Source organism: Toxorhynchites rutilus, chromosome 1 (assembly GCF_029784135.1).
Source record: "Toxorhynchites rutilus septentrionalis strain SRP chromosome 1, ASM2978413v1, whole genome shotgun sequence".
NCBI classification, from domain to species: domain Eukaryota; kingdom Metazoa; phylum Arthropoda; class Insecta; order Diptera; family Culicidae; genus Toxorhynchites; species Toxorhynchites rutilus.
This window is the reverse complement of record NC_073744.1, coordinates 11636568-11662786: the sequence shown is the minus strand read 5'-3', so window position 1 is coordinate 11662786 and position 26219 is coordinate 11636568. Positions and strand designations below refer to the sequence as shown.

At 38.6% G+C, this 26219-nt stretch overlaps 2 protein-coding genes across 5 annotated transcripts in view; one reads left to right on the top strand and one right to left on the bottom strand.

The window, feature by feature from the left end:
• Positions 1 to 26219, top strand: part of LOC129766652 (cadherin-89D-like) — a 164336-nt gene that overhangs the window by 11581 nt on the left and 126536 nt on the right. The window contains exons 1-2 of one of the 4 annotated variants that reach the window (XM_055767250.1): positions 14248 to 14429; positions 14584 to 14683. The exons of the other annotated variants lie outside the window; for them this stretch is intronic. Coding sequence (XP_055623225.1) covers positions 14659 to 14683 — 25 coding nt within the window. The 5' untranslated portion in view covers positions 14248 to 14429; positions 14584 to 14658. Of the gene's footprint in view, positions 1 to 14247; positions 14430 to 14583; positions 14684 to 26219 lie in introns of those variants that run through there. 4 annotated transcript variants of the gene reach the window in all.
• On the bottom strand, positions 12324 to 14111 carry LOC129766724 (uncharacterized). Its single transcript, XM_055767327.1, has 3 exons — positions 13746 to 14111; positions 12747 to 13676; positions 12324 to 12681 (listed from the first exon to the last, which is right to left on the bottom strand). The coding sequence occupies exons 1-3, from the start codon at positions 13785 to 13787 to the stop codon at positions 12508 to 12510; spliced, it is 1146 nt and encodes a 381-aa protein (XP_055623302.1). The 5' UTR covers positions 13788 to 14111; the 3' UTR covers positions 12324 to 12507.

Below are 26219 nucleotides of genomic sequence, written 5' to 3'. Positions count from 1 at the left end.
TTTGTGCTTCGAACGTAACTCCCTCATTTTCGAGACACCCCAGTATAGAATTGAAAGTTGCAGTATGACGAAATAATGAACATAAAAGTTGATGGGTCTGAGCCTAGGGGCACGGACGGGGCTTGGCATAGGACTGTGATTGTGCGTAGTAATTGCATTTGAATCGAGTTTTTTCATTGTTCAAAATCTGTATTTTTTTGTCTCTTTTGATACATCAAATAGAAAACTAAAACGTTTCCTGTATGAACTTGTATCATTTAAACGGGTTAGATGAGATACCGTGATAGAATCCGGAATCACATTCGGTTAAAAAATGTACGCAAAAATACCATTGAAGCCATTACTACCCTTTTCTCCTGTTTATTCAATAATGCAGAAGAAGACAAGGTTGACACCTTGTCTTCTAATTTTTCATTTTTAAACACAAGTTTAAATAGTTAAGATCTATATAAATATAAGCCTAAGTCAAATAAATCTATGACTACAGAAATATATTATAGATAAAAATAGCATTTTCTCCTTCGTTGCCCCGGTCTCCGGAAAATTGTTTGTAGGGGGTTGTAATAACTTTATAACCAGGTGATGCATATTGAGTATTTTATGGCCATGAGTGGGCCATAAGTTCGGAAAGGGAAGTTCGTGTAGCTGCTGTAGTAAATTGATCTCATTGGGTGCTAAGTTCTGTTTATGTATAGGAAAGGGAAAAGCGAATGGGCAAGTGCATTCGAGGAAGTGAAGCGGGCTTCTAACGAAGACATACATACCATTCTGAATCATATTTCGGACACTTTGTTCTAATATATTGAAAAGCTTGATGCATCATAATATGCATATAACTATTAAATTAATATCACAATTGCTTCTTTAGAGCAATTCCTTTGATTTCACTATCACTTCGTTAGAGAACTACATTTGACTTATTACATAGTAGGAAAAAAAAAACAATCCTAAATCCGAAATCCACTCATTATAGTTTGTGTTTGACGTTTGCTTAGCGTGAGCACGTAGAATTTACCCCTACATCAATATTAAAATTTCTCTCGTGTTTCATCAGTTCTCATTATCGTTATCAGGTTACTGTGATTGCTTGGTAAGTGTCTCGCAGTTGATTATAAAATATAATCAACTGTAATGTAATTTTCGTTCAAAAAAATACAAAATAAAGTATCCGAAATTTGAATTCAATTTTTCCGAAATATGATTATTTTATAAATGGTGTCCAAAGTTTGATTTTTATTCGCTTTACTTGAAAAGCATTTTATTCGATGATTTTTTTATGTTTTCAATCAAATAGGTAACAAAGTAGAAAGCTTAAAAGCATATTGAGCTAATTTATCAAAAATATCAACCAAATAATACCTGTGCATGAAGGTGATATCTGTTTTCTGTATCATATGTCTTAAGCGTCCGAAATATGATTCAGAACGGTGTATGAGGATCGCGACTACTCAAGCTATCATAATCTGATATGTTTAAATATGTTTAAATGCAATCTGATATGTTTTATGTTTAAATGCAATTCATGAATTGCATTTAAACATAATCAATCAAGCATGTCGTTATTATGACATCCTGGATCACAATGACATAAATTGTTAGTAGCAAGACTGACACGATAAAGACGTGAATGAGCCCGAATTGATTGAACTTTGGGGATAATAGAGTAAAACCATCTTCCGAGATCATCCCTCCATTGATTGTACCAACTGATTAATGCATATTATCGGCAAATGGAGAATAATTCATAACACGTATCGACTCCCAATGTGAGCTTACGCCCGTATGTAGGCAAAAAAATTGCTCGTTGCGTCGGGGAGAAAAGCGAGTGGTTAGTGCAATCGAAAAAACATACCCATTTCAATATAGTAAAAAAGTTTAACTTTTATCATATGTCTTAAGCGTTTCAAGCGAAAAAATTGCTGGATAAATTCCCTACCTAATGGTATATAACACAACATTTGTCACAATTACGATTTTGAGTAATATGCGTTTGAAAACTCTTAATGAATCGTTACATTTTTCGTAGAGTGACCCCCCTATATAGAAATCAAAGACATAGTCTTATGTCAAAAAAACCAATAAAGATTCTTTAACATGTACTATTCCCCCCTATAGTAAAAGATACAGAAAACTTAGTGGTAGAAAGACCATCCTGTTTGTTATTCATCACAGAGTCAACGCAGAGCGGGCTAAAATAAGCCTGATAATCACATTTACACTAATAATGATTAGTAGGTAGTCGGTTAAAAGCCCTATGATGCACTGAAAGATATCTGAAACTTCGTAAATTTTATGTGGTGTAGTATTGTATCCTTCAACCACATCAAAGCATAAATATTATAAAATCACACAAACTGCAAGCGTAAACATTGTTGGTTGGCAGAAACGGAAACAAAGCCTAACCAGAGCCAAATGGATTAATTGTGTACCCTTAAAATCGTTGATACTCGTAATTTGCTTATTCAACTATCGCACACTTTGCAAACAATGAGTCAAATCTCCACACAAATAGCTACATATAATTGCCACCATTTCCTCCATTGTTGATGTTTTTCTCCGTCTGTTTCTCTTCAATTAATCATGACTCGAGAAAATTTTCCCTTTCTTATCAACAATTTCCCACCAAATAGGCGACAGAGAGAGAGCGAGAGTGCGGTATGAAGAAAGGAATAATTTTAATTTTTTTTCGCAGCGTGCGTAATCCGAACTCCAGTGTCCAGTGTTCAACGACACTTCACCATCTCGGCGGGAGTTGTAGAACGGAGTCAGACTCCCAAAATAGAACTCTTTGGCCTTTCCATGGAGGTGAATTAGAATTGCAGAATTGCACCCATCTGCCGAATTGGGGGCAAGCAGCATACAAACGACGATTAGAGGGCCAAACTAATTGATTGACCGCAACGCAAACGACAATTTTATTCTGACATGGTAGGCCTCGACCGAGGGGCTCAACAGTTATGACGTTTTGTGTTGGGCTGCTTCCTCCTATCGAAGCAGGCTTGTTTTCGGAACAACGCAATTCCATTTAGGTATACCGTTTGGGAGTGGAAAACAACAGCCCATAGCGGGGAACGGGGTTTGGGAGTGTAAATCGTCGATTCGGCCGCAGACTGACGCAATCTCGGAACGCTCGGTCACGAGACCAAAGGTAAGCGCGCATAGGAAACTAGGTGATCAATGATAAAAATAGACGAGTCATGAATAGCCGTTTAATTGAAGCAGCGAGGGCCGATGGGAGTGAAACAATTATCAATTGAAGCAATTCTCTTGAGGCAGCAGCTGATAATCAACCAAAACATAAATTTCAGTTGAAGGTTCATACACTCCTACAGACGGTGGTTTAATCGTCAACAGAGAAGGGAAAAGATAACATGAATAACAACGCGAATGTGTGGAATGATAGTGATCTCAACTTCTGCAGGAAGGAGAAAGTTTCCTGCTATTGCAGCTGCTGCTGTTGTTGTTCCCGGTGTCTTTTGCGACAGTTCGGAAACGGATACCATTCACAACACATTAAAACCAGTTTCCAATAATCCGAATTCGGGGTTGTTGAGAATGATAGGATTTTAGCGATTCGGCGAGTTGGCTCCAATTAAGTCGTCCACTTTTGGGGCCATGTGAAACTTTTCCTCTCTTATTACTATTATTGGTTGCAGTGGCTGCCGCTGATTGAGTCACGTGTTTGAGGACGAGTAGGTGGGGGTCTGAGGTTTGAGAAAACTGTGAAGTGTAGAAGTTTCTGTGCGCTGTGCGCTGAAATGGTAAGTGAAAAACACATATCCACCCACTATTGTTTAGGATCTAACATACGAGCCGGGTGGAGGAGAAAGACACCTTCGAGGAAAAGGCAATTTTCCAACAAAAGCAAAACAATACTTAAAAGTTGTGATAATTATGAACACTTGTGTTCGCGAAGCTTTTGGCCCTTCGAAGACTGTTGTTGCCTGTGGAGGGTGATAATGGCGCGGCGAAAGTGCGAAGGTGTAATTATTATTCCATCTGTTCTCAGGCACCCAGGTTGTCTCTGTGCTCTGGCTGGCTGACTGGCTGAACCCGGCGGAAGGAAGGAGTGGGCAGACACAGATAAGTATTCTGTCGGATTTCACCCTTCAGCTGGCATTCGAACAAAGATAGCATTAAGTCATTAAGACATGAATTAACATCGCTCGTAACAGCGGCGGAAGATTTGTGGAGAAACCGCACCGAACGTTACCACGTTCCTGAAGATTCAGAACACTCCGTTTACGTTGGTGGTTGTTGCCTGCCGTAGATCAACTGAATAATTTCCCAGCCAACAGACGCCCGCCTACTATGATGCGGTAAACAATGGTTGACAATCGACAGTCTTGGCATGGGCATGGGCGTTGTTGTGGGTTGCAGAATAAGGGAACATACTTTTAGAAAACGGGAAATGAGATCGGAGTCGATTCTATATTACTCTATTACTTGAAATCATTAATTAAATTTAAGGTTCTCTCGGTGCTCGTTTCTCTATGTTATATTGATTAGTGTTTGTGTTTGAGAGTGTTTGTCTATCTGTTGCATGCTGATTTTGTATATGTTGAAGAATTACTTTGGTAAACTCTTTGATAATGATTTGGTGGTCCTGAAAAGGGCCGTTATGTCTGGTTGTTGGGTATTATTTTATCACTCCACCAGGTTTTACAACCGAGTGATGATGACAGGGAATGGTGATTAGTTGTTGGATGGTGCGTATCACGATAGAAGATGCCGAAGTGAAATGAGAAATTTGGCACTGAAAATTGTCAATATAGTTAGTTAAAATAGTTAACTACGTATAGGAAGCAGTTTGCAGAGACGCAAATTCAAAACAAGAGAATCGTGAATCAAATATCGGAGAATTATTATTACACCCCAAGGTGCCAAGTATTTTTGACGTAGAACTACGTCTTTCATTAAGGGTGTCAAATCAGAAAACCGTTCACGTTTTTATGAAATAAAGTTAACGTTAATAACTATTTTTGCCGCGAACGGATTTTGGCCTTTTACATACTAAACGAATCGGAAATTCCGTAAGATTTGTTTAATATGCCATACATTAGGATCCCCTGGTTAGTAAATGGTTAAAATTCATGAAAACTTTAAGTGTTTCTATTTTCCCATACATTTGTTCTGTCCATTTGAGTGCTTTTCCTAACAGAGCTATCAATAACGAGCAACTTATCGACGACCAACGGAGGGGAAATCGTAGGATTTAAGGTGAAGGTGGAAGCTAGCCACAAATGGCTGCCACAATGGCGCTCATTTCTTTCATCTCCCTCCCTCACCCTTCGCCCGAAAATCAATAATTTTGCGAAACAGTGTGGAGAAAATGATCATTTTCGCACACTTCCCATGAAGTAATATCAGCCAAACTCTAATCGATTACTCACAAGATATTAAATTTTCATTTGCTGTCGCACTGTATGGTGAACAACGTCGGAAAACTCGAGCAAGTGCTCCGAAAGTTAAATTTTCATTTTTCAATCTTCGACAATGGTTTTGTTTGTATTGGTGAAAGCATCGTTATTTTTTCGACACTGATGCCAGACAACATCATCGAAACATCTATCAAAACCACTCAATAAAATGTTATTCCTGAGTCATAGCGTTTCATATCATGAAAATCAATAGAATAAAATTGTGTTGATATCAATACAATCATTATTTTTACGTTTAATGGGTCTATAATGTAAGTTTTAGCAACTTCAACATTGGGTAAGAAAATTGTATTGCAGAGCTCGGAACACTGCCACGGCTGCCTATGCTTTCAAAAACAATAAACGGAAAAGTACTACATTCAATCAAAATGTCTCGGCCAACGAAGAGAAGAGTTAAGGCTCTCCAACGTGAATATGTGAAAACAATACGAACAACGAAGGAAAATATGAAGGAATTATCAGCATGCGGAAGAACTTGTTAATATCGAAAGAGGCCCAATTCGCATGTGTTATAAATTTGCTCATGTTACGCTCGCGTATAATCAGTATTGTCAGTGTCAATGAAGCGCCACACAGTCTGATAAGTGAATTGATCTATTTACATGTGCTTCGCTCTTCTCTCACAAACACTATTACCCCATTTTTACACGTGGGTTTACCTATACTACTACAATGGCTAGCTTCCACCTTCACCTTAAAGTCTCCGTGAACAAAGGAAAAGAAGAAGAATGAAGGGGAATACTTGCCTAGAGTATAAACTAGAGGCGAATGAACTGCAAAGTTTAAAGCCTCTTAAAAACAAAGAAGATAAGATAAGAGTATTTTAGAGGCGAATGAACTGCAAAGTTTAAAGCCTCTTAAAAACAAAGAAACAACAACAATAAGAGTATAAACAGTGGATCTCGCTGAGGCAAGCTTTCATTCGGCATCGGACTGTTGAGTAATCCAGTTCACTTTGATTTCGCTGCGCTTCGATCTAAGATTGGACCCCACCAGTGGTAATCCAACTTGGAAATCGTCGTTTGATTTTTCTGTTCGTTTTTCGCGTTATTCGTATCGTGTGTTCTTCTTTCCGCGTCATAAATTGGACGCTTCGCGTAGTTTGTGATGAGCAAGAAGAAGAAGAAGGCAGGCTCGAGCCCTGCAAAAAACGAACGCATTGCCAGGGGCAATAAATTTTCGAGGTAAGCGTCATCTAATGATGCACGCGGTGTTGGTGCAGTGAAAAGCGCTCGCACTGAACCGAGCCTTCGCGAATGTGACACCGCACCGAACAACTGCGAAGTAGGAGATTTGGCGCGTCGGTCGAAAATGTAAACGCCCAGGCAGCATCCAAAATCAAGCTCCCCCCGCTGGTGGTGAAGGCGGTCGCTCTTGACAAACTCATCAGCGAATTCGCATCGATGGGTATTACAGCAGAGTACAAGCTGTGTGGCATAATTCGGTCCTTTTCCAAGCAGTTAACATTGTTTATTTTCCGTCTTCATAAGGGCTTCGTTGGTGCCTTTGAGAATGCATCAATGCATTAAACTGACGTTATGGCGAAGCAGACGTTAAGGTTGTGCACCAAAAAATTATTTGGGAATACCAAGCATCTTGAATGTCTTACTGGAATGTTAGAAGTTATTTAGGTTCGAGTGCCAGTCGCAAAACTGCCTCCAACTAGGATTGCATTTGCGATAATATTGATCATAATGAAGCATTGCTACTGTTTTCGAGGTTGTTATTAACAAAAAGAGTTTATTTCTCTTGTTTAGTCATCAAGAAAGTAAATGGAATTTTGTATGTGATTAGGTTTTGCTTACTAGTAGCAAAACTTCCTCCACTAAGGGTGACAGCTGCGCTTCTCTCGAGCATGAGAAAGTAATGCAACTCTTTTCGAGGCCAGTAATATTAACAGGAGCGTTTCTTTTGAGAATAGCGCAAAATGATGAGAAATGTTTATATTGCTAGTAGTTTCAAGCCTCCAATGAATGGCTCTGTATGCATGCTATGGTGAACGCTTGTTTGGCGCTTGACATGAAATAAATTGCGACATATGATTGTTTTGCGAGGGCAAGAATGAATCATCAATCAATTATCGTCAACTGATTCTACAATGAAAAAATCATTTCAGAGATTATTCTACTAAGCAGTTGTTTCTAAAATGTCACAGCATTATAGAATAATATTCGAAGGTATAAACAAGCGACTTATATAAAATAACAGCGTAGTTCTACGTCAACAATGCGGTCGTATCTTGGACACAACCTCCTATAATTTTTAAATCCTGGATATTTCCCCAAAAATAAAAGAATTCATGGCAACAGCCAAGAAATCAAATCAGCAGATTAAAACACATTAATACGATCGTTATGCAGAATGAATTTCTTCATTACGGGATGATTCCCACAGAAGATTTGAAGATATGTCTAAAATAGACGACATAGTATGATTCATGTCATTTCCATTCAATGATGGAATCAACATAGAAAGAAAAGCTCTAATCGTAAATGAAATCTTTGATTTTAATAGCGATATATTTAGAAAATCAAGAGAGCTAAAGCTGTACTTCACAATACTTATCGGAATTTACATTGTGAGAACATGTTTATGGAAATGTGTTGCATTTTTGATAACTTCTTCGGATTTACTTATACCCGAAAACAATATTTTCTACTATAAATACTATAAAAACATCGCTCTCCTTTGACAGATTACCATTTGGCAGTTCGTTTGCAAATAATTTTGAGTGCATTTGAACAAAAATATGAAAAGCATGTCGAGAACATGCAATATAATGTGTCTAGTACAAAATATTTTGGATGAAATGTATTTAAAATGATACAGTTCGCAGTAAAAATAAAATAAAAATAAAAATAAAGAGCCTATTGTTATTATAATTTGCTCAGTTTTTGAAAAAAAAAATATTTTCGCTGCCCAAAACAACATTTTATATATAGTGAAAGCTCTCCATAGCGACATCGCAAGGGACCGACGTTATAGAGAATTGTCGCTATAAAAGATTGTCGTTATAGAGAGCTTAGATGTCGCTATAAGGGCACCCAAGCTCACGCAAAGCATTCAAATTATATTAGAAACAAAAGCAATTGATGTCTAACCATCTTGAAAGAAAAAAAAAACATTAAACAAATAATATAAAGTTCAACTCATTCGTCCAATACAATTTTTTCTCTAGATAGAGAAAATAGTAAATTGTTAATAGATTTTTTTGTTAATAAACCAGCATAGATAATTTATTCATCACATCGCCAGACAATATATGCCAACTGAGCATCATTGAAGTCAATATTCTTACCCTTTTCACGACTCTAGTCCATATTTTTGATGATGAATGAATTCGCATTGTGCGGCACATTTAATTCATTGTCTTTTCAGTACCCATTTCGAACCTTTGAATTATGTCCGATTTATTTTTAGCGTCAAAGATTTTCGTGTATTTCAACCCATTTTGGGCAGTGAATGTTTTCGAAGTGAAACAAACGATACTTCAAGTTATTGTCTGAATTTGATAACGAAAGCTTTATCCATATAACAGTTGCGCAAAAAATACATTATTTTTTTTAATTTATTGCAAATTTAATGCAATTTCATTCTAGAACGGGATTTTTGTACAACAATTCTTCGATTAATTTGTTTCAATAAGCTTTCCCTATCTTTTATGGTGTAAATTTCTGCTTTTGTAAGTATCCCAAAATTTAAATCAGTTGGGCGTGAACAGATGTTCAAAGTTGAGTGAACCTTATAATACAAACCGTAAACTATTTACGTTCGTAGGCACTGACATTGATACACACACACATACTATGAATGGAGTGAAATTGAACATTGTCGCAATAGAAAATGTTATGTTTTAGTAAATAGAAGCGATAGTGTGTTGTTACAGAGAAATGTTGCAATAAAGAAAAGAATTTCTATGCGATTTTGAAGGGACCTTTGGACATGTCGTTATAGAGAGCTTTGAATGTAACATTTTACAATTAAACTATCACTTATTCACGGTCACTCATAAACATATTGTATTAGTATGCTTTAAAAAAAAAGTCGCCCGTCGTGGTGAAAAATTTGGCCACCCTTGTTCTCTACCCCATGACCAGGATTATTAGGTGGAGCAGATGGCAGAATTTGCGAGCGTAGTGTACATTGTGACGTCAATATTTGTGTTCATTTAATTGCCTTCAATTAAAACAGATCTTTTCATGGAGTTCCCACTGAATATGCGTATAATGTGACAGTGTGCAGTGGATATTTGTGAACAGATGTCGGAAAAGATGAATAAAAGTGATATTTTTGTGTGTCATTTTCACTCTCTCACCTTCATAGAAGCAAACTAATTTTTTTTTATTTTCTCAGTGATATGATGATATTTTGAAGGCTCCCAGTACCGGTGTATGTGATTTGAGAAAAATAGTTTACAATTAAGCAACATTTCATTGAAAATTCTGCTATTTCCGAGGACAAAGAATACGACTGTTCTCTGGCCGTTTTTGCTCTTTAAATGATGGAAGTAAGTCACAATACAAATAAAGGGTGTGTCACATCAAATTGCATCACGGAAAAAACGCTGTAGAAATTCGCCCAGTAGACCGATTCTTTTGAAAATTTTAGACAGTAAAATAAAAACTATTAAACAACTTTTGGCATTTTCTTTTTATTCATACTTCGAGCCCAAGCCCGTATGCTCGCACCTTCCTCTTTACCCCGTCCATAAGGTTCTGTACAACGTCAGGTTGTAGTTTTTTTTTAACAGAAATCCATTTTCTCTTGAAGTCCGCCTCCGATTTGACAACTTTTGGGTTCTTCCGGAGGGCCTGCTTCATAATCGCCCAATATTTCTCTATTGGTCGAAGCTCCGGCGCGTGGGCGGGTTCATTTCCTTTGGCACGAAGGTGACCCCGTTGGCTTTGTACCACTCCAACACGTCCTTTGAATAGTGGCACGAAGCGAGATTCGGCCAGCAGATGGTCGGGCCCTCGTGCTGCTTCAATAGTGATAGTAAGCGCTTCTGTAGGCACTCCTTAAGGTAAACCTGCCCGTTTACCGTGCCGGTCATCACGAAGGGGGCGCTCCGCTTTCCGCAAGAGCAGATCGCTTGCCACACCATGTACTTTTTGGCAAACTTGGACAGTTTCTGCTTGCGAATCTCCTCCGGAACGCTGAATTTGTCCTCTGCGGAGAAGAACAACAGGCCCGGCAGCTGACGAAAGTCCGCTTTGACCTAGGTTTCGTCGTTCATTACCAGGCAATGCGGCTTCGTCAGCATTTCGGTGTACAGCTTCCGGGCTCGCGTCTTCCCCACCATGTTTTGCCTTTCGTCGCGGTTAGGAGCCTTCTGAACCTTGTATGTACGCAGGCCCTCCCACTGCTTGGTTCGATGGACGAATGAACTTGACAAATTCAGCTTATTGGCGACATCCCGGACCGAACTTCTCGGATCACGTCTAAACTGCTTAACTACGCGCTTGTGATCCTTTTCACTGACGGAGCATCCATTTTTGCCGTTCTTCACCTTCCGGTCGATGGTTAGGTTCTCGAAGTATCGTTTTAGTACTCTGCTGACCGTGGATTGGACGATTCCCAGCATCTTACCGATGTCCCGATGTGACAACTCCGGATTCTCGAAATGAGTGTACAGGATTAATTCACGACGCTCTTTTTCGTTCGACGACATTTTTCCAAATTTACGAAAAATTGACAGTGAAGCATGGCCAACGTGATCTATACACTCTTGTCTGATTATTATCGAAAGCTGAAGATATAATTCCTAAAAATTAAATTTCTACAACGTTTTTTCCGTGATGCAATTTGATGTGACACACCCTTTACCATCTATTAAAATACAATCAGTTACAGGATTTCATTAGCATGTGCAAATGAAACATAAATTTCTGCATTACTCGAGAATTAATCAAGCAAAAAAAACCAAATTAGGCAGATTGAGGTTTTATGATGCAATAAATGTTTCTATGGTGGCTAAACTCTCCATTTTTCATTTGTATGGCAGCCCCCCCCCCCTCCTTTAGAGAGGGGTGTGGATAGTCTAACCACCATAGAAACATTTATTGCACCCTTAAACCTCCATATGCCTGATTTGGTTTCATTTGATTGATTAATTTTCGAGTAATGCAGAAATTTGTGTTTCATTTGTATGTCATCCCAATCCCAATTGATCTACAATGACAAATTTACTGCTTTGCTTCAAACATGTATTTCATGTAACAAAGAAACATGTTATTTGCAATGAGGAGTTTTGGTAGAAGTAACAGGAAATTTATAGTAAAAGGAAATGTTGAAGGGCCAATTAGATGATCAACCAATGGAGAGTTCTGCGATTGAATGTTTGAAAGTATTCATATCAAAAAATAATTTTGGGCGGGACGAAGCTCGTCCGGTCAGCTAGTACTCCAAATAAAATAAATAAATAAATATTCTAAACAATTTGACTAAATACCGATTTACTATTTACACTCCTAGACCACAATTCAATTGGATGATCATAAGTGGGTCAATATGCTTTTTAGAGATTTCACAGTCATTGAACCATTCAGTCAGTCAGCCACAAGTGACATGAATACAGAGGATATAAAGAGTGAAAACGACCGAATCGGCCCTCTATCATCATATTAACTCTATCTATTCAATGAGTTACTAGTCTGAATTTTCTTTTTTGTCTTTAAGAGACTTTCAGTCGTAGGCTGGTTCATCTCGGAGTATTAGTCTGAAATGATTACTATTCATATTGCCATTATACTTATTTACGACATCGTTCGCTCTCTCTTTCGCTCTGCCAGGTCATGTATAAAACGTAGCGCTTCTCCTCCTACTGTTTAGATGACTAATATAAGGCAAGCGTGCCAAAAAAAAGTGAGCTATTCCGCACTATTCTTTCGATAAACTTCTTTTTATTTGTACCACATAATAACAATCATAACACTATAAATTTGCTAGTGTATTCGCATCTGATATCGCTGTTTGTGTTTGTGTTTATGTACCCAAATATTCGCAGCTATATGATAATATTGTCCCATCATTTAACACCCCCCTAAAGCTCACCGGAGGGCACATCTCAGTTATAATCTAGCATCACTTGACAGCTCGGCATCGATCGCCTCAGCTGCTGCAAGTCATCATACTGTATCCGTTGAAATCCGTCCCGCTTGTGGAAGAGGAAGCACGAATCGAACACCAGCTGCTTCAGGTATCCCAGCTTCTCGGTTAAGTCATTCAGAAGAAGCGACTCCTGAAAACATTGGCAAGTTAGTGGACAAAAATCCACCAGTTCTGATAAACCAGACCGGAACCTACCAAATGGCACTCCACAAATATCAGCTTCTGAATGTGATTGCGCGGGTTGAGGTCCCTCAGCACACTGGCGGGGATCGCGACGCCACCGAGCTCGAGCGCGTTCAGATAAGGAAACTTTTCCAACGCCGCGAAGATATGTTCGGCCATGATGGTTCGGGCGGTGAAATGAATGCACAGTCGGCTTATGCCACTGATGTTCTCAGCGATCGATTCCATCGATCGCGGAGCGTGCGTTCCGTTGGTGTGAATGAAGTACCGTTTGAGGTTATCGGTTTTGAAGTAAAAGTTCGACTCGTCCGTGACGTTGATGAGCGAGAGGTTCTCGAGGTTCGGTAGATTGATCGGAGGGCAGGGTGGTCTCACGTACGGGTAGTAGTCACTGATGAGCAGCAGCTTGAGGCGTGTCAGTTGCGAGAGGTTTTCCAGCGCCTTCGGATTGGTGATGTTCATTTCGGCGATTACCAAATCCTGCAGGTCGGTGGCGTAGTCACAGATTGCGGCCAGCATCGATTCCTTGAGGCCCATCCCCAGTGGGATGTATTTGGCACGGGTGTCAATCAGTTGGAGTTTTCGACTGCGGAGCAAACGCTCCGAAACGCATGATTCCAAACGCAGATCAGCCATGTTGAAGTACAGCGATTCCGCGTATTGGGTGATCAATCTTACAATAAATTTCACTATCTTGAGTCGTGCCTCGGTCAGGGGACTACCCAAATTTGCTTTCAAAATTATGTTATAGTATTCACGGTCCGATCGCTCGAGCACTTGCACCATCCGCTTGAGCTCTGGCAAGAACTGGTTCAAGCTGATGACCATCCGGAAACGTTTGATGTAAAGCTCGGAGAAAATTATCTGATGCCATCGGTGGCAAACGAGGGAAGCCGTTTTGATGTCCCCAAGCGGCAGATAATCAAAGAGATCGCACAGTATCTGCAAATAAAGTGTTTTATTTCGCGCTCAGACAGTGCGGCACCGCCATTAAAACTTTCAGTCACGAACCTCGAACGGCAAATCGTTGATGGTGAGGGCTGCGACACTCATCTTCGGCACGTACTTTCGGCGTGACCCCTTTCCCTTCTGAATCGCAGTTTTATTACTCACTTTCTAGCCTCCTCTCAGTTGAGGCGCAAAATGAAAACAGAAAATTTCTAAACCACGCAGGAGATGCGGAGAGATGACAGGAGTGGGAAATTTTCCTCTCGGTTGAAAACAATCACTTCCTCACCGAAAAATCGCCAACCCAAAGAGCAGCTTTCTGCCGAATCACTCAAAACGCTGCGAAGTGCACCAATGCCAAGTGCAGTCTATATGGCCTGCTGAGATGCATTCACTACCTTTGTTTTGTTTCGCAAGGCGTGGATTCATCCGAGGAAAGTGCATTGCATCAAAACAAAGTTTACGCTGGCGGAATGAACGCAAAGTACGCAAAGCGCATGTCTATCAGCTGACAGTTCGATGGGACCGCTGGCGCTGTTGTGGCTGTGTTGTGATTATTGCGTGTCGGGAAATAGGTCAATGGCCATTTAGATTGCGCCGAGAGCTGTTGTGAATCGGAGGACTATTGATTTTGCGCAAAGTTTTGATTTGTGTCTTCGTTCGTTGCATGTGTAGAACCATTTGCTCACTCGTTTTTTTTACATGAACTGTGGTCGTGTTGTTGCTTCCAAAGCCATTAGAGATACGGTAAGGGAAGTAATGTAGCGAACAGGGCGCAGTATGTATCGGCTGTCGGTACAAGTTGCCACATGATGTCTGTTATAAATTACATTTCTTTCGAATGTTTATCCAATTACGTCGTACCAAAACAACACACCGGCACATGAAAACGAAAATCAAGCCTAAATCAGAAGCGGCGGCAATCGACAATCGACGACGTAATCCCGCGTCGATTGGAGCCCACAAAATGTGAAGCATGGCACAAGAGCCGACACAAGGCGGTAAGTATAATTAAAAAAAAACGCGTGCGCCAAGCCAAAAAACTGAAATAACACCCTATCGGGAAAAAAAGCTCTCTTCAATTGCAAAGACCCAAATCGGTGCCACTCGAGTGAAGCACCCCGGGCAAATCCTCCAAAAATTCATTAATCTTCACCTCACTCACTCGAGTTCGTAATCGGTGTTGTGGAACCTTTCTCGATCCATTTTGCCGCCTTGTCGGCGAGATCTGCGAACTGTCAAAACATTCTTTTTTTTTGCGTTTACCGCGCAAGCACTATGGACGAATTCCATACAAGCAAGCGGACAAAAATATATTCATCATTTTTTCAACCCTACTGGTATTTTTTCTACTTGCTATGATCGAAACAAGTTGCTATACACTAGATTGCCCAAACAAGTCATTTTGACTACATTTCAATTTCTTTAATGAAAATAATGATGACACAGAACAAAAAATTGTCAGATACAATTTTTGTAGGAGATTATTTTACCACATTAAAACCTATGATAAGATCAGACAATAGGGGTATTTTACGGACCAAATTTATGTCAGTCGCTCATTGGCTGATTTCGACAAATTTTGTAAACAAAGTCGATGTTGCCAATGAAAAAAATAGCGTTGGATGTGTATTGAATTCAGAAATAATCAATTTAAAGAATATTACGATATTAAGTTTAAAGGAAATGTGAAGTAATTATATACAAGTTTATGTATGTGTTTTTTTACAATGGAATAAAGTGAACGGCAAAACACTCATTTGTCATATTAGCTTCGTTAAGTCCGTAATGCGATTTCATATTTCGGAATATAATTTCCATAGCTAGGAAGAAACCGAAAGTCTCATCATTCACTATGCAGATGGGAGAGTGGTTAGCTTTAGCTCATAAATATGAAAAAAAGAGATGGTTGATACAATCCAGGTTGTGTTTTGCTGACTACCAATCTCTTGTTACACCGTGACATGTTCTTTCCCGCTGACTTAATTTGATGATGTATCCAGCTATATAGAATTTTTTTTCTGTTCTGTCGAGGAATTTTTTCGCTTCATCGATGGTGTGTTCAGAGTCGAATTCCATATTCATGTCATCCCCATTCTCACGAAAATTAGATGAAGCTGAATTTCGATATGATGTCGATGCTGCTTCACTGTCCATCAATTTCAGGGCTGAACATTCTTCTCGTCGCTTTGAAAACAAGTCCATCAATCCAACAAGATGTTCTTCTGTATCGCCTGTATACGAAGCATTCGGTACTTCGGTCATGTATTGCGAAAGAGTCAGTCACAATTTTCAAGTTGTTCCTGAATTGCAATGGAGTTGAGCGCTGTTGACAGAAACGAAACAGTCTTTTCGCAAAATGCTTTGTATACAGTGTATAAACGGATTCCATTTTATATTATGGTCCAATTTTGATAGAAGTGCGTATTTTTTTCATATAAGACGAGGAAATTATACATGGATTTTTGTTACAATTCAGCCCCTGTCCCTTTCAGTGGCTGCCGTCCCACTTCTTATACGCTTTCGACCACCTCTAATGTTTAAGGGACATGCATGTTGGTGAATATTGGTCATGGTGTTCCACAAATATGATGGAATATATATATTAGCCATGGCCAATGGCCATCTCGAATTTCAAAAATTTACCCCATATGCACGATAATATACCCTATGCAAAACATTAGCCCATTCGGACTTCTTTTTCTTAGTGTTGCAGACTTTAAAATTTTTTTGACGTAGGACTACGTCTTTTATTTCTATGCCGGGGCGTAAAATCAAAGTTTCGAAAACGAAAGCGTTACGCTGGAGACCGAGATTTTGAGAGTTAATAGCTCCTAAACAACTGAACGAAATGGTATGATAAACACTTCATTCGAAAGATAAAATGTCTACGCGTTATATACTTGTTACTTTTTGATCCAAAAACTTGTTTCAATAGTCTTAAAATTGCTTTCAAAACAGGCTATTGAAATCACCAATCGGTATATAAGCGAGCGCCGCTCGGAAATCCACTCAGTTATAATTGAACAGCGATTGGAGCATGTTGTCGCCGTTGTGGTGAAGCTAACTTCGTTTATCATGAAAGCGCTGGTGAACGGTGTCACCAAGAGCCTGTTTGTGCTCCTTAGCCCAGAAGGGAATCCATCAGGAGGAGATTGATGTAACTGAAAAGGCGACCAAGAAAGTAACAACAACGAAAATTGGTTCCGCTTGAGGCATCGGAGCAGTAACCACACACACACACATACACGCGCGCAACTCTTTTTGTTTGCTGGTTATCGAGAATAATCCGGAAAGAAGTGATCGTTTTTTTTTTTATCTTCGCTTATTTTTCGTCGGCCTATTTCCGCCACTTCAGTGCCAATCACCGACATCAGGGAGGCGACTCCACCTGTTCCTACCTATCAGACTCAACAACTCATAAGCCGGGCCAACTTCTTTTACTTCCCCTCCGAAGGAAGACGTAACCAGAGATTTTTCGCCTCAGAAAATCCCAACGACGCCAGCTGGGATTGAACCCAGGCCGATCGGATTGTGAGGCTGTTACGCTAACCACACAACCACTGGCGCCGTCAAGAAGTGATCGTTGCTGAAAAATAATCTGCCAGTTCTTCTTGGTATGGAAAATTACAAACGTCGAGATCTACTGTCATCTCGAATTTTTTTTGTCGAAAATTTGAATTTAAGGCATCAAAAATTTTCTTTTAAAACCCCGATTTCGTTTGCTCGTCCTTGGGTGATTTTCCGATTTTCAAAACAGTCAAACTTTGATCGCTTTACGTTACTCATCTTTAAGCATTGAGTGAGCATAAGGTGTTTTTTCGAGGTGGTGAACATTTTGTATGGGGTAACTTTTAGAAATTTTAGAGTTGATTTTTCCCATAAATAAATTATATGTATCAAAAAAAAATAAATAAAATAAAAAATACGGGTCTAAAATTTAGTGATAAGGAACAAAACTAGCAATTTTCACGAAAATCGAAGAACCATTAAATGGGTTTGGCATGGAAAGGCTGTATATCAGAGAGCCAATGGATGTACGGGAAAAAAAGTTACCTTCGAATTCTCAAGCGATGCATGATTAAAAATGTAGACTTCTGCGAAAAACTATCCTACGCAAAATTCAGCTCAATTGGGCTTCATGTACTAGTGTCACACATCGACAGCTGCAATTTTCGTATGAAAAATAGAGATAACTATTTTCATTGGCACGCTTAACCACACATTTTGTCTCGTATTCCGAAAAAAACTACTAAATCTCAGAGAGCCGATTTTTGACAAACAGAATTTTTGAGATGACAATTGATCTCGATAATTCATGTAATTTGAAGACATTTGGCATATTTTTTTTTTAATTTCGGAACATCGATTTTGTTTTCGATGCCGAATGACTCAATAAAAAAGTAAAAAAAAACTTTTTTAGTTAAACGGTTTAATGTACTTAAAGCCAGAAAATTATTAGGCAAGTAGCAGTTAATAGTTATCACATCCCTTTCTTCATTAATCTAGGGCAATGATGAGACTAAAATAAAGTCGTGGGCATATGATGAAACAACTAACTGTGGATGATGGAAAGCCGATGTGCCCCACGATTTTATTTTAGTCTCATCATTGCATACAAACAAGTTGGATGAAACCGTTTGAAAAGTAATTAGCTATTTTGTTACAGCGGCCATTTTGGATTTGATTTTTTATAAATAGCTGTGATCTACTGGTCAAGCCCCTTCACTTGATACTTGATTTGATTTTTAATTTTTTTATAAATAACTGTGTTCTACTAGTCAAGCCCTTTCATTTGATACTCATATTGATGGGGTTTTGAGTAAGTATGTAATCCGCCATTTTGTGGTGGCGACCAATTTAGATTTGCATTCCTCATGAATAACTGTGTTCTAGTCGTAAAGCCCTTTCATTTGATACAATATATATCCCCATTTTGTATAACTGTGTTCTACTAATTCCTTTCATTTGATACCCTTATTGATGGGGTTTGGGAAAAATATGTAACCACCATTTTGTAGCGGCCGCCATCTTGGATTTTTAAAATCATGAAATACGCAGTTTTATTATGAGTGCAGAGATAAAGGTGTGTTCCAAATTTCAGATCAATCGGTCAACAAGAAGGGGTTCAAATTTCTATTAATGTGGTAAAGCGCTACAAACATGTTACAAACATACAAATATACAAATTACAGGGCAAGCTAAATAAAAACGTTTAAAAATGGATAAAACGTCGAAAACTGGTGTTATCTAAAAAAAATGTTTGGCCGAAAATCGACTTTCTGGGACTTAGGCCTCATGAGCAGGAATATTATATGGAGCAAATGGTAAAGTGAGGAATAGCATGCGCTACCATAGCTACTCCTCGAATCGTGACGAAAATATTTGTATTTACATTCAATTACCTTCCACATCCATGTAAAAACGTTATTTTCAGTAAGTTTAATATCAATTAAAAACAGATATTTTATTGAAGTTCCCGCGTATTATGAGTATAATGGGGATATTTGTAGAATCATGTCGAATAAGATGAAGAGAATTTCAAGAATTTCACCTTCCTAGAAAGAAACAAAATATGATTACTTTCGCGATAGTTTGACGATATTATCAAGGCTCATGGTATCAGTGTAGGTGATTTGAGAGAAAAGGACAATTAAGATACATTGGACTTAGCCTGAGTGGCAATGAATGTATGGAAAAAAATTATCATTATCAAATTATCATAAATTATCAAATTATCAATAAATTAAAAATTTGAAGGATTTCCAACTATGCGTATGTTATTAGAGTATTGGGAATGGAGAGGGGGTATAGTCCATGAAGAAAGGGGGACTTGATTCTCAATTAAAGCCTGACAAATTCAGCTGGTCAAAAAGAAAAAAAAGGTTAAAAAAACGGGTATTTTAATGTATAATTGTTGAAAATATTTTTGATTTTATATATTTCCTATAAGAATCAAAAATTTTCAAAACGCTATAAAATGCTTCATCGCAATACTTTTCAGAATTTGTGAGTATATACCTAAAATTCGAAAAAAACCCGGCCCGGGAGCTCCTGGGAATAAAAAAAGTCGATCAACGAAGTTGAAATTATGATCTTTATTCTCATTTTCTTCTTTCTCTTATTTTAATCTTTAAATCCACTTAATCACAAGCCTGAAATTTTGAAATTTTCTTAGTTAAAGTGTCTGTTTTCTATATGAAATATAGAAAGACAGATCGGTGATAGTCACTTCTCCAATTTTTGTCCGCCTGAAAAGCCATAGTGCGCATGGTTTCTGTTTTCGCGGTACGCGCTAGGTCAGAAAAAAGCCTACTACGATTTTCTGTGTTCTGTTTTGTTTTGTGTTTTTTTTTTTGTAAGCGTTGATTACAAACAGCTTTGCAAGGATTGTTGAACACACCTCTTGAACACGCACGAGATGCGGCATAGCGTGCGATTTGGACATCGAATCGTAGGAATTTGTGCCCAATCAAAATTCATAAATAAATCCCAAAATATCGTTATCTAACCAAATGGCCTAGTCTGCGATATTTTATAAATAGAACAAACGAATGTGTGTTGGATCGATTGTGAAAATTCACCCCATCTATGCGATCAACCATGGATCGTTTGTCACCTTGATTGGGCGTTGTTTGATTATGATTCTCTATCCTCCCCCAATCTCCCTTTTCGCCGGCTCACCGAAATGATCCAAAGCAAAACAAAACCCGATATTACTAAACAATTTCAACATATATATATATATATATCTCAATGGTCCGCCGACCAATTTTCTGCCTCCGTCGGCACGGTGTATGAATTTTCCCTGGAGCGGAAAAAAAATGTTACGACATTCGGATTAGTCTCAATCACTGATTTTCCCTCTCTCTGCTGTATCTATCTCTCATAAGCCGCAAGCCTCTCTCTCTCTCTCTCTCTCTCTCTCGCTCTCATGGCATGCTTGATTTTCGGTCTTTTTCCACGTGGGTGCGTAATATGGGGGCAATATATCGTTTTGTCTGCCTTTCCCCCCGCGCCCAAGGATGGAAGGGGTGGATGAAGAATGAATATTTGTTCGCCCATCGAATGATTACCTTCCTCCGGAGGTCATTGTGTGATTTTGCATTTAGCATATTTTACCTGGCACTGATCGTGAGGGGGAGTAGAATTTAGTGTATGTGTGTGTGTGTATTTATTTGCATTCCATTCCGGTAATCCTTCGATTTATCGAGGGTTCGCCGAAGCTTACTGAGCCGCTATTGGAACTAATTGTCGAAGGGAGAAAAAATCCTTATGCGGTAAATCTGGAATCCCATCTTCAATAACGTTTTCCGCAAAAAATCACATGGAATATTAATGCGTCTATGATCTGCGGTGATTATACCGAAGATTTAGGTCACATTCTTTCCATGAACTTTTCGGTTGAGAGGTTTCGTTTGGCAGTTATGTTTTGCCATATCAAATCAATAGTACATACAAATCTATTCGAGCGCACAGTTTTTCTTGAAATAGATTCATTGTGTTCATTATTGGTTTAGAAATGAAAATATACATTTCTTTATTCCAATAATTTCGCTATCTGTGGTATTTGGCATAACCGTTACCATTACGAAGGCTTTCGAGTTCAGGTTGAGGCTTTAATTTCGGAAGCCAGGTCTAGAAGAAGCTCTACAATTGAACGAAATAAAATACGAAATGAGATGGTTGCGTTTGAAATACGGAAGAGCATTTCATACACAACTGAGAATTGCGAATCACAAGACTAAACCCCATGGACTAGAATCCAGGTCATCATCAGCTACAGAATTAGGTTTCCATTACGGGGTCCTTGTACTTGCTTCCCAGGATCCCGGACTGAAAGTATTATTCTCGTTAATCAGCTGTGTTTGTTCTGATTGCGACACATGTTTATAGTTTACTCGTAAGTGATAAAGTCAGTGTTCGACATTTTTTCAGAAGAAATCAGGATCCTGTGCATTGCTGAAATAATAAAGGGTGTGTCACATCAAATTGCATCACGGAAAAACGCTGTAGAAATTTAATTTTTAGGAATTATATCATCAGCTTTCGCTTATAATCAGATAAGAGTGTATAGATCACGTAGGCCATGCTTCACTGTAAATTTTTCGTAAATTTGGAAAAATGTCGTCGAATGAAAAAGAACGTCGTGAATTAATCCTGTGCACTCATTTCGAGAATCCGGAGTTGTCACATCGGGACATCGGTAAGATGCTGGGAATCGTCCAATCCACGGTCAGCAGAGTACTAAAACGATACTTCGAGAACCTAACCATCGACCGGAAGGTGAAGAACGGCAAAAATGGATGCTCCGTCAGTGAAAAGGATCACAAGCGCGTAGTTAAGCAGTTTAGACGTGATCCGAGAAGTTCGGTCCGGGATGTCGCCAATAAGCTGAATTTGTCAAGTTCATTCGTCCAGCGGACCAAGCAGCGGGAAGGCCTGCGTACATACAAGGTTCAGAAGGCTCCTAACCGCGACGAAAGGCAAAACATTGTGGGGAAGACGCGAGCCCGGAAGCTGTACACCGAAATGCTGACGAAGCCGCATTGCCTGGTAATGGACGACGAAACCTACGTCAAAGCGGACTTTCGTCAGCTGCCGGGCCTGTTGTTCTTCTCCGCAGAGGACAAATTCAGCGTTCCGGAGGAGATTCGCAAGCAGAAACTATCCGAGTTTGCCAAAAAGTACATGGTGTGGCAAGCGATCTGCTCTTGCGGAAAGCGGAGCGCCCCCTTCGTGATGACCGGCACGGTAAACGGGCAGGTTTACCTTAAGGAGTGCCTACAGAAGCGCTTACTACCACTATTGAAGCAGCGCGAGGGCCCGACCATCTTCTGGCCGGATCTCGCTTCGTGCCACTATTCAAAGGACGTGTTGGAGTGGTACGAAGCCAACGGAGTCACCTTCGTGCCAAAGGAAATGAACCCGCCCAACGCGCCGGAGCTTCGCCCAATAGAGAAATATTGGGCGATTATTAAGCAGGCCCTCCGGAAGAACCCAAAAGTTGTCAAATCGGAGGCGGACTTCAAGAGAAAATGGATTTCTGTTCAAAAAAAACTACAACCTGACGTTGTACAGAACCTTATGGACGGGGTAAAGAGGAAGGTGCGAGCATACGGGCTTGGGCTCGAAGTATGAATAAAAAGAAAATGCCAAAAGTTGTTTAATAGTTTTTATTTTACTGTCTAAAATTTTCAAAAGGATCGGTCTACTGGGCGAATTTCTACAGCGTTTTTTCCGTGATGTAATTTGATGTGACACACCCTTTAAGCTGACTAAACGTATCGTTTTTAACGGGACAGTACAGTTTTTCGACCGATTTTGATTATCCCGTCATTTTATCAATTCGTACCTTTTTTTGAGTATACAGAAAATTATTATATTCCTTAATAATTTACTATCATTATTTTCAATAATTTTATTCGAATGAACATCTGATGAATGAATTGGGATTTACATTGTTATATTCCCTGAGAATTCACACAACTATCTTCAACATGCAATCGTTATTGAAAGTTCTGTTGTGAAACTTTATATAATATGATACTAAATAGCTTGTAACACACGATTCCTTTCTCCTGGACCTTTTATCGAGAGGGTTCTTAGATTTTTTGAAGGCCTCAAACCGTGGTTCAAAAGTCTGTACTTCAGTCGGGACTTCATTCGTCACTGCTCTCGACTCATATCCAATCACTGTTCGTTAGGCGCTCTATTTTTTCGTATCAATCTTACTAGCAACAATCTCTGCGTTTGTGGTCAAGGTTATCACGACATTTAGCATGCTGTTTGATCGTGCGAGGTGTATCTAGTGGCCAGAACGAATTTAGAAAACTCTCTTCGGGCCCGAGAGAAACAAACCATTGTGCCGGTGCGGGATGTGTTGGCTCGGTCAGTCCAAATCTATCTTTTCCTCAAAACTATCGATCTCCGTTTGTAAACATCAAAATTGTCTAAATCTCCTCTCTATGAAAAAAATATGTTGCCCTGCTAATTTACCTGTATTCTGCGTTCAAGCGAATTCCCTTCCTATTAACCGTGGAATAAGCAAATTGTAAATATACTTCTGAATTAAAAATAGATTTAAAATTTGGCTGCATCAAATTTATATAACTGAGCCTGTAAGAATAAACAATTTATAAAAAAAAAACTAGCTGACCCGGTAAACGTTGTTCTGCCGTATAAATAATTTTTAGTGAATTTTTTGGTTGTTAAATAAAAAAAACTAGTGTATTGAAAGTGTGTTTGAATGTTTGAAAAACTATTTATGAAATTAATCGAATTTGATCGATAAAATAGAATGAAGCGTGTTTGATGTTTATGTTGCCAAATATGACGGTGCGCATTGTCATTCGATCAGTGCCACAAATTATCAAAATTTATTCACGAATGAAGGAATTAGATTTTTATCGGATGAATTCTCTTCTGTTGGAACTGAACACTGAACATATCTGTCATAATGAGTATAACACAAGAGTCGAGACTCGTGAACTTTGTCTGGGATATTGATCGAAAACAGCATGAACGAAGTTCGAAAAGCCTGCATTCAGGCACTTTCATTACTGTCAATAATTTCAGGAGATTATCACGAACGTTAAGTTGATCTTCGTCGCTTGTAGTGAATTTTTATTGAGAACGTGTTACCCATTGCACATAATGGTGGTGCATGCCATTTCCGGGCAATCGTGAGTAGATTCATAAATCGTAGCATAAATTGGCGAAGTCGCCAAAAACAAGAATTTTGTGTGATGAATTGCCTTCCTTTACCATTAATATATTTCACTCTTAATTGGTGACGTTGAATTTTATGCTCTGATTTTCACTAACATGCAATGATCTTCATTATCGACCTTACGAATACCATGACGGAAAGGAAGATGCAAATGAAAAATGAACTTCATGGCAAGCTGATGTTGATGTTCATTCCATTGGGGTTCATTGATTGTGTTGTTTCATATTTATCGATTCTCGCTTGAGCAGTAGCACTGCATTCGATAAACAAACGTGAAACGCTCGTAACTTTTGTGTTTTATTGAGAATAAAAATGTCGCACCGCTTTATAATTGTGAAGCAATTCAGACTTATCAGTGCAATCAAGCATTTCATGTCGTATCTTTCCGGACTCGAGTATGATGACGGTTCATCCTTTGATGGAGATCAAACGAATATTTGGGGATGGGATCTATGACATACAGAGAAATGGAGTGCAGTAGACGATAACCCCGACAAAAACTAAAAAACAACTAATTTTCTCAATTCAATCCACAATGGTCCAGAAGATGCATTTAAGTGGAAATTAGCATTTAGAGCTTGACAGTTATTCTCTAGACAAAAACTGTCTTAGACAAAGTCGTTACATATGATGGAGCGCTCATTTTTATGTTATCAAAAATAGGGTGACCAAAATTGAATAAATATCTCCCACAAAGTTGTTTTTAGTGCCTTCTATCTGAGATGCATTAGGGTAACTATGAAAAAACGGGTTTTTACTCTAACTCTTATATTTAAAACTCTACATTAAAATGGTTCCTACGACTTTTAGAGCTTATTAATACCAATATTTTGCGATGCAGAACTTGGCTATATCTTAATCCTACTCAAAGTTATTAATGGGTTTTTATCCAAAAACACATAATTTCAATTTTAATTTACTCAAACACAAAAAATAACATAGTTTTGAAAATCACGTATTATATAGAGTGAAATCTGTTCTTTCAAATTCCGTCAACAAACATTTTTTATGTTTGCCCCAGAAAGAATGATAAACAAATGAAAAGAGCGTGTTTTTTGGGAAGAAATATAAATAACTTTGAGTAAAGTTGAGATATTGAAAAGTTCTGCATCGAAAAATGTTTGTATTAGTAAGCTCTAAAAGTTTTTCGAAGACAGTTTGCATGTAGAATTTGAAATATAAAAGAGCAAAAAAACAGTTTTTTACATGTTGACCCTAACATAACCTAGAAAAAAGGCGCTATATCGGTTATTTCAAGAGATAGAGAAAAACTTTGTTCTACAAAGATGTCTCAAATAATTGGAGCTACAACATTGTCGAAGTATGTTCACCTCTATCTATAAAGATAAGAAAGTTATATTTTTTATTTCATCGACAATTTTGGTCACCCTATTCTTGACAACATAAAAACGAGCGCTCATCGTGAGTAACAACTTTGTCTAAGACAGTTTTGGTCTAGAGAATAACTGTCAAGCTCTAAATGCTAATTTCCACTTAAATGCATCTCCTGGACCATTGTGCATTGTGAAGCAATTCAGAATTATCAGTGCAATCAAGCATTTCATGTCGTATCTTTCCGGACTCGATTATGATGACGGCCCATTCTTTGATGGAGAACAAACGAATGCTTGGGGATGGGATCAATAGACGATAACCCCGACGAAAACTAAAAAAAAAATCAATTTTCTTAATTCAATGTACCTAAAAAATGTATGAATGTTAAATATAAAAAAAAAATCTTACCCGAACGGATAGCAATTTTGCATTCTGAAATCGACTCAGATTTGTGCCATTATTTTTCAAAG

Bases quoted from the DNA above. Each gene is read 5' to 3' on its own strand.
- LOC129766724 (XM_055767327.1), bottom strand. From the start codon at position 13,787: ATGAGTGTCGCAGCCCTCACCATCAACGATTTGCCGTTCGAG. The intron at 13,677-13,745 runs GTTCGTGACTGA...CTTTATTTGCAG, and splicing joins TCAACGATTTGCCGTTCGAG to ATACTGTGCGATCTCTTTGA. The intron at 12,682-12,746 runs GTAGGTTCCGGT...CAATGTTTTCAG, and splicing joins TATTTGTGGAGTGCCATTTG to GAGTCGCTTCTTCTGAATGA.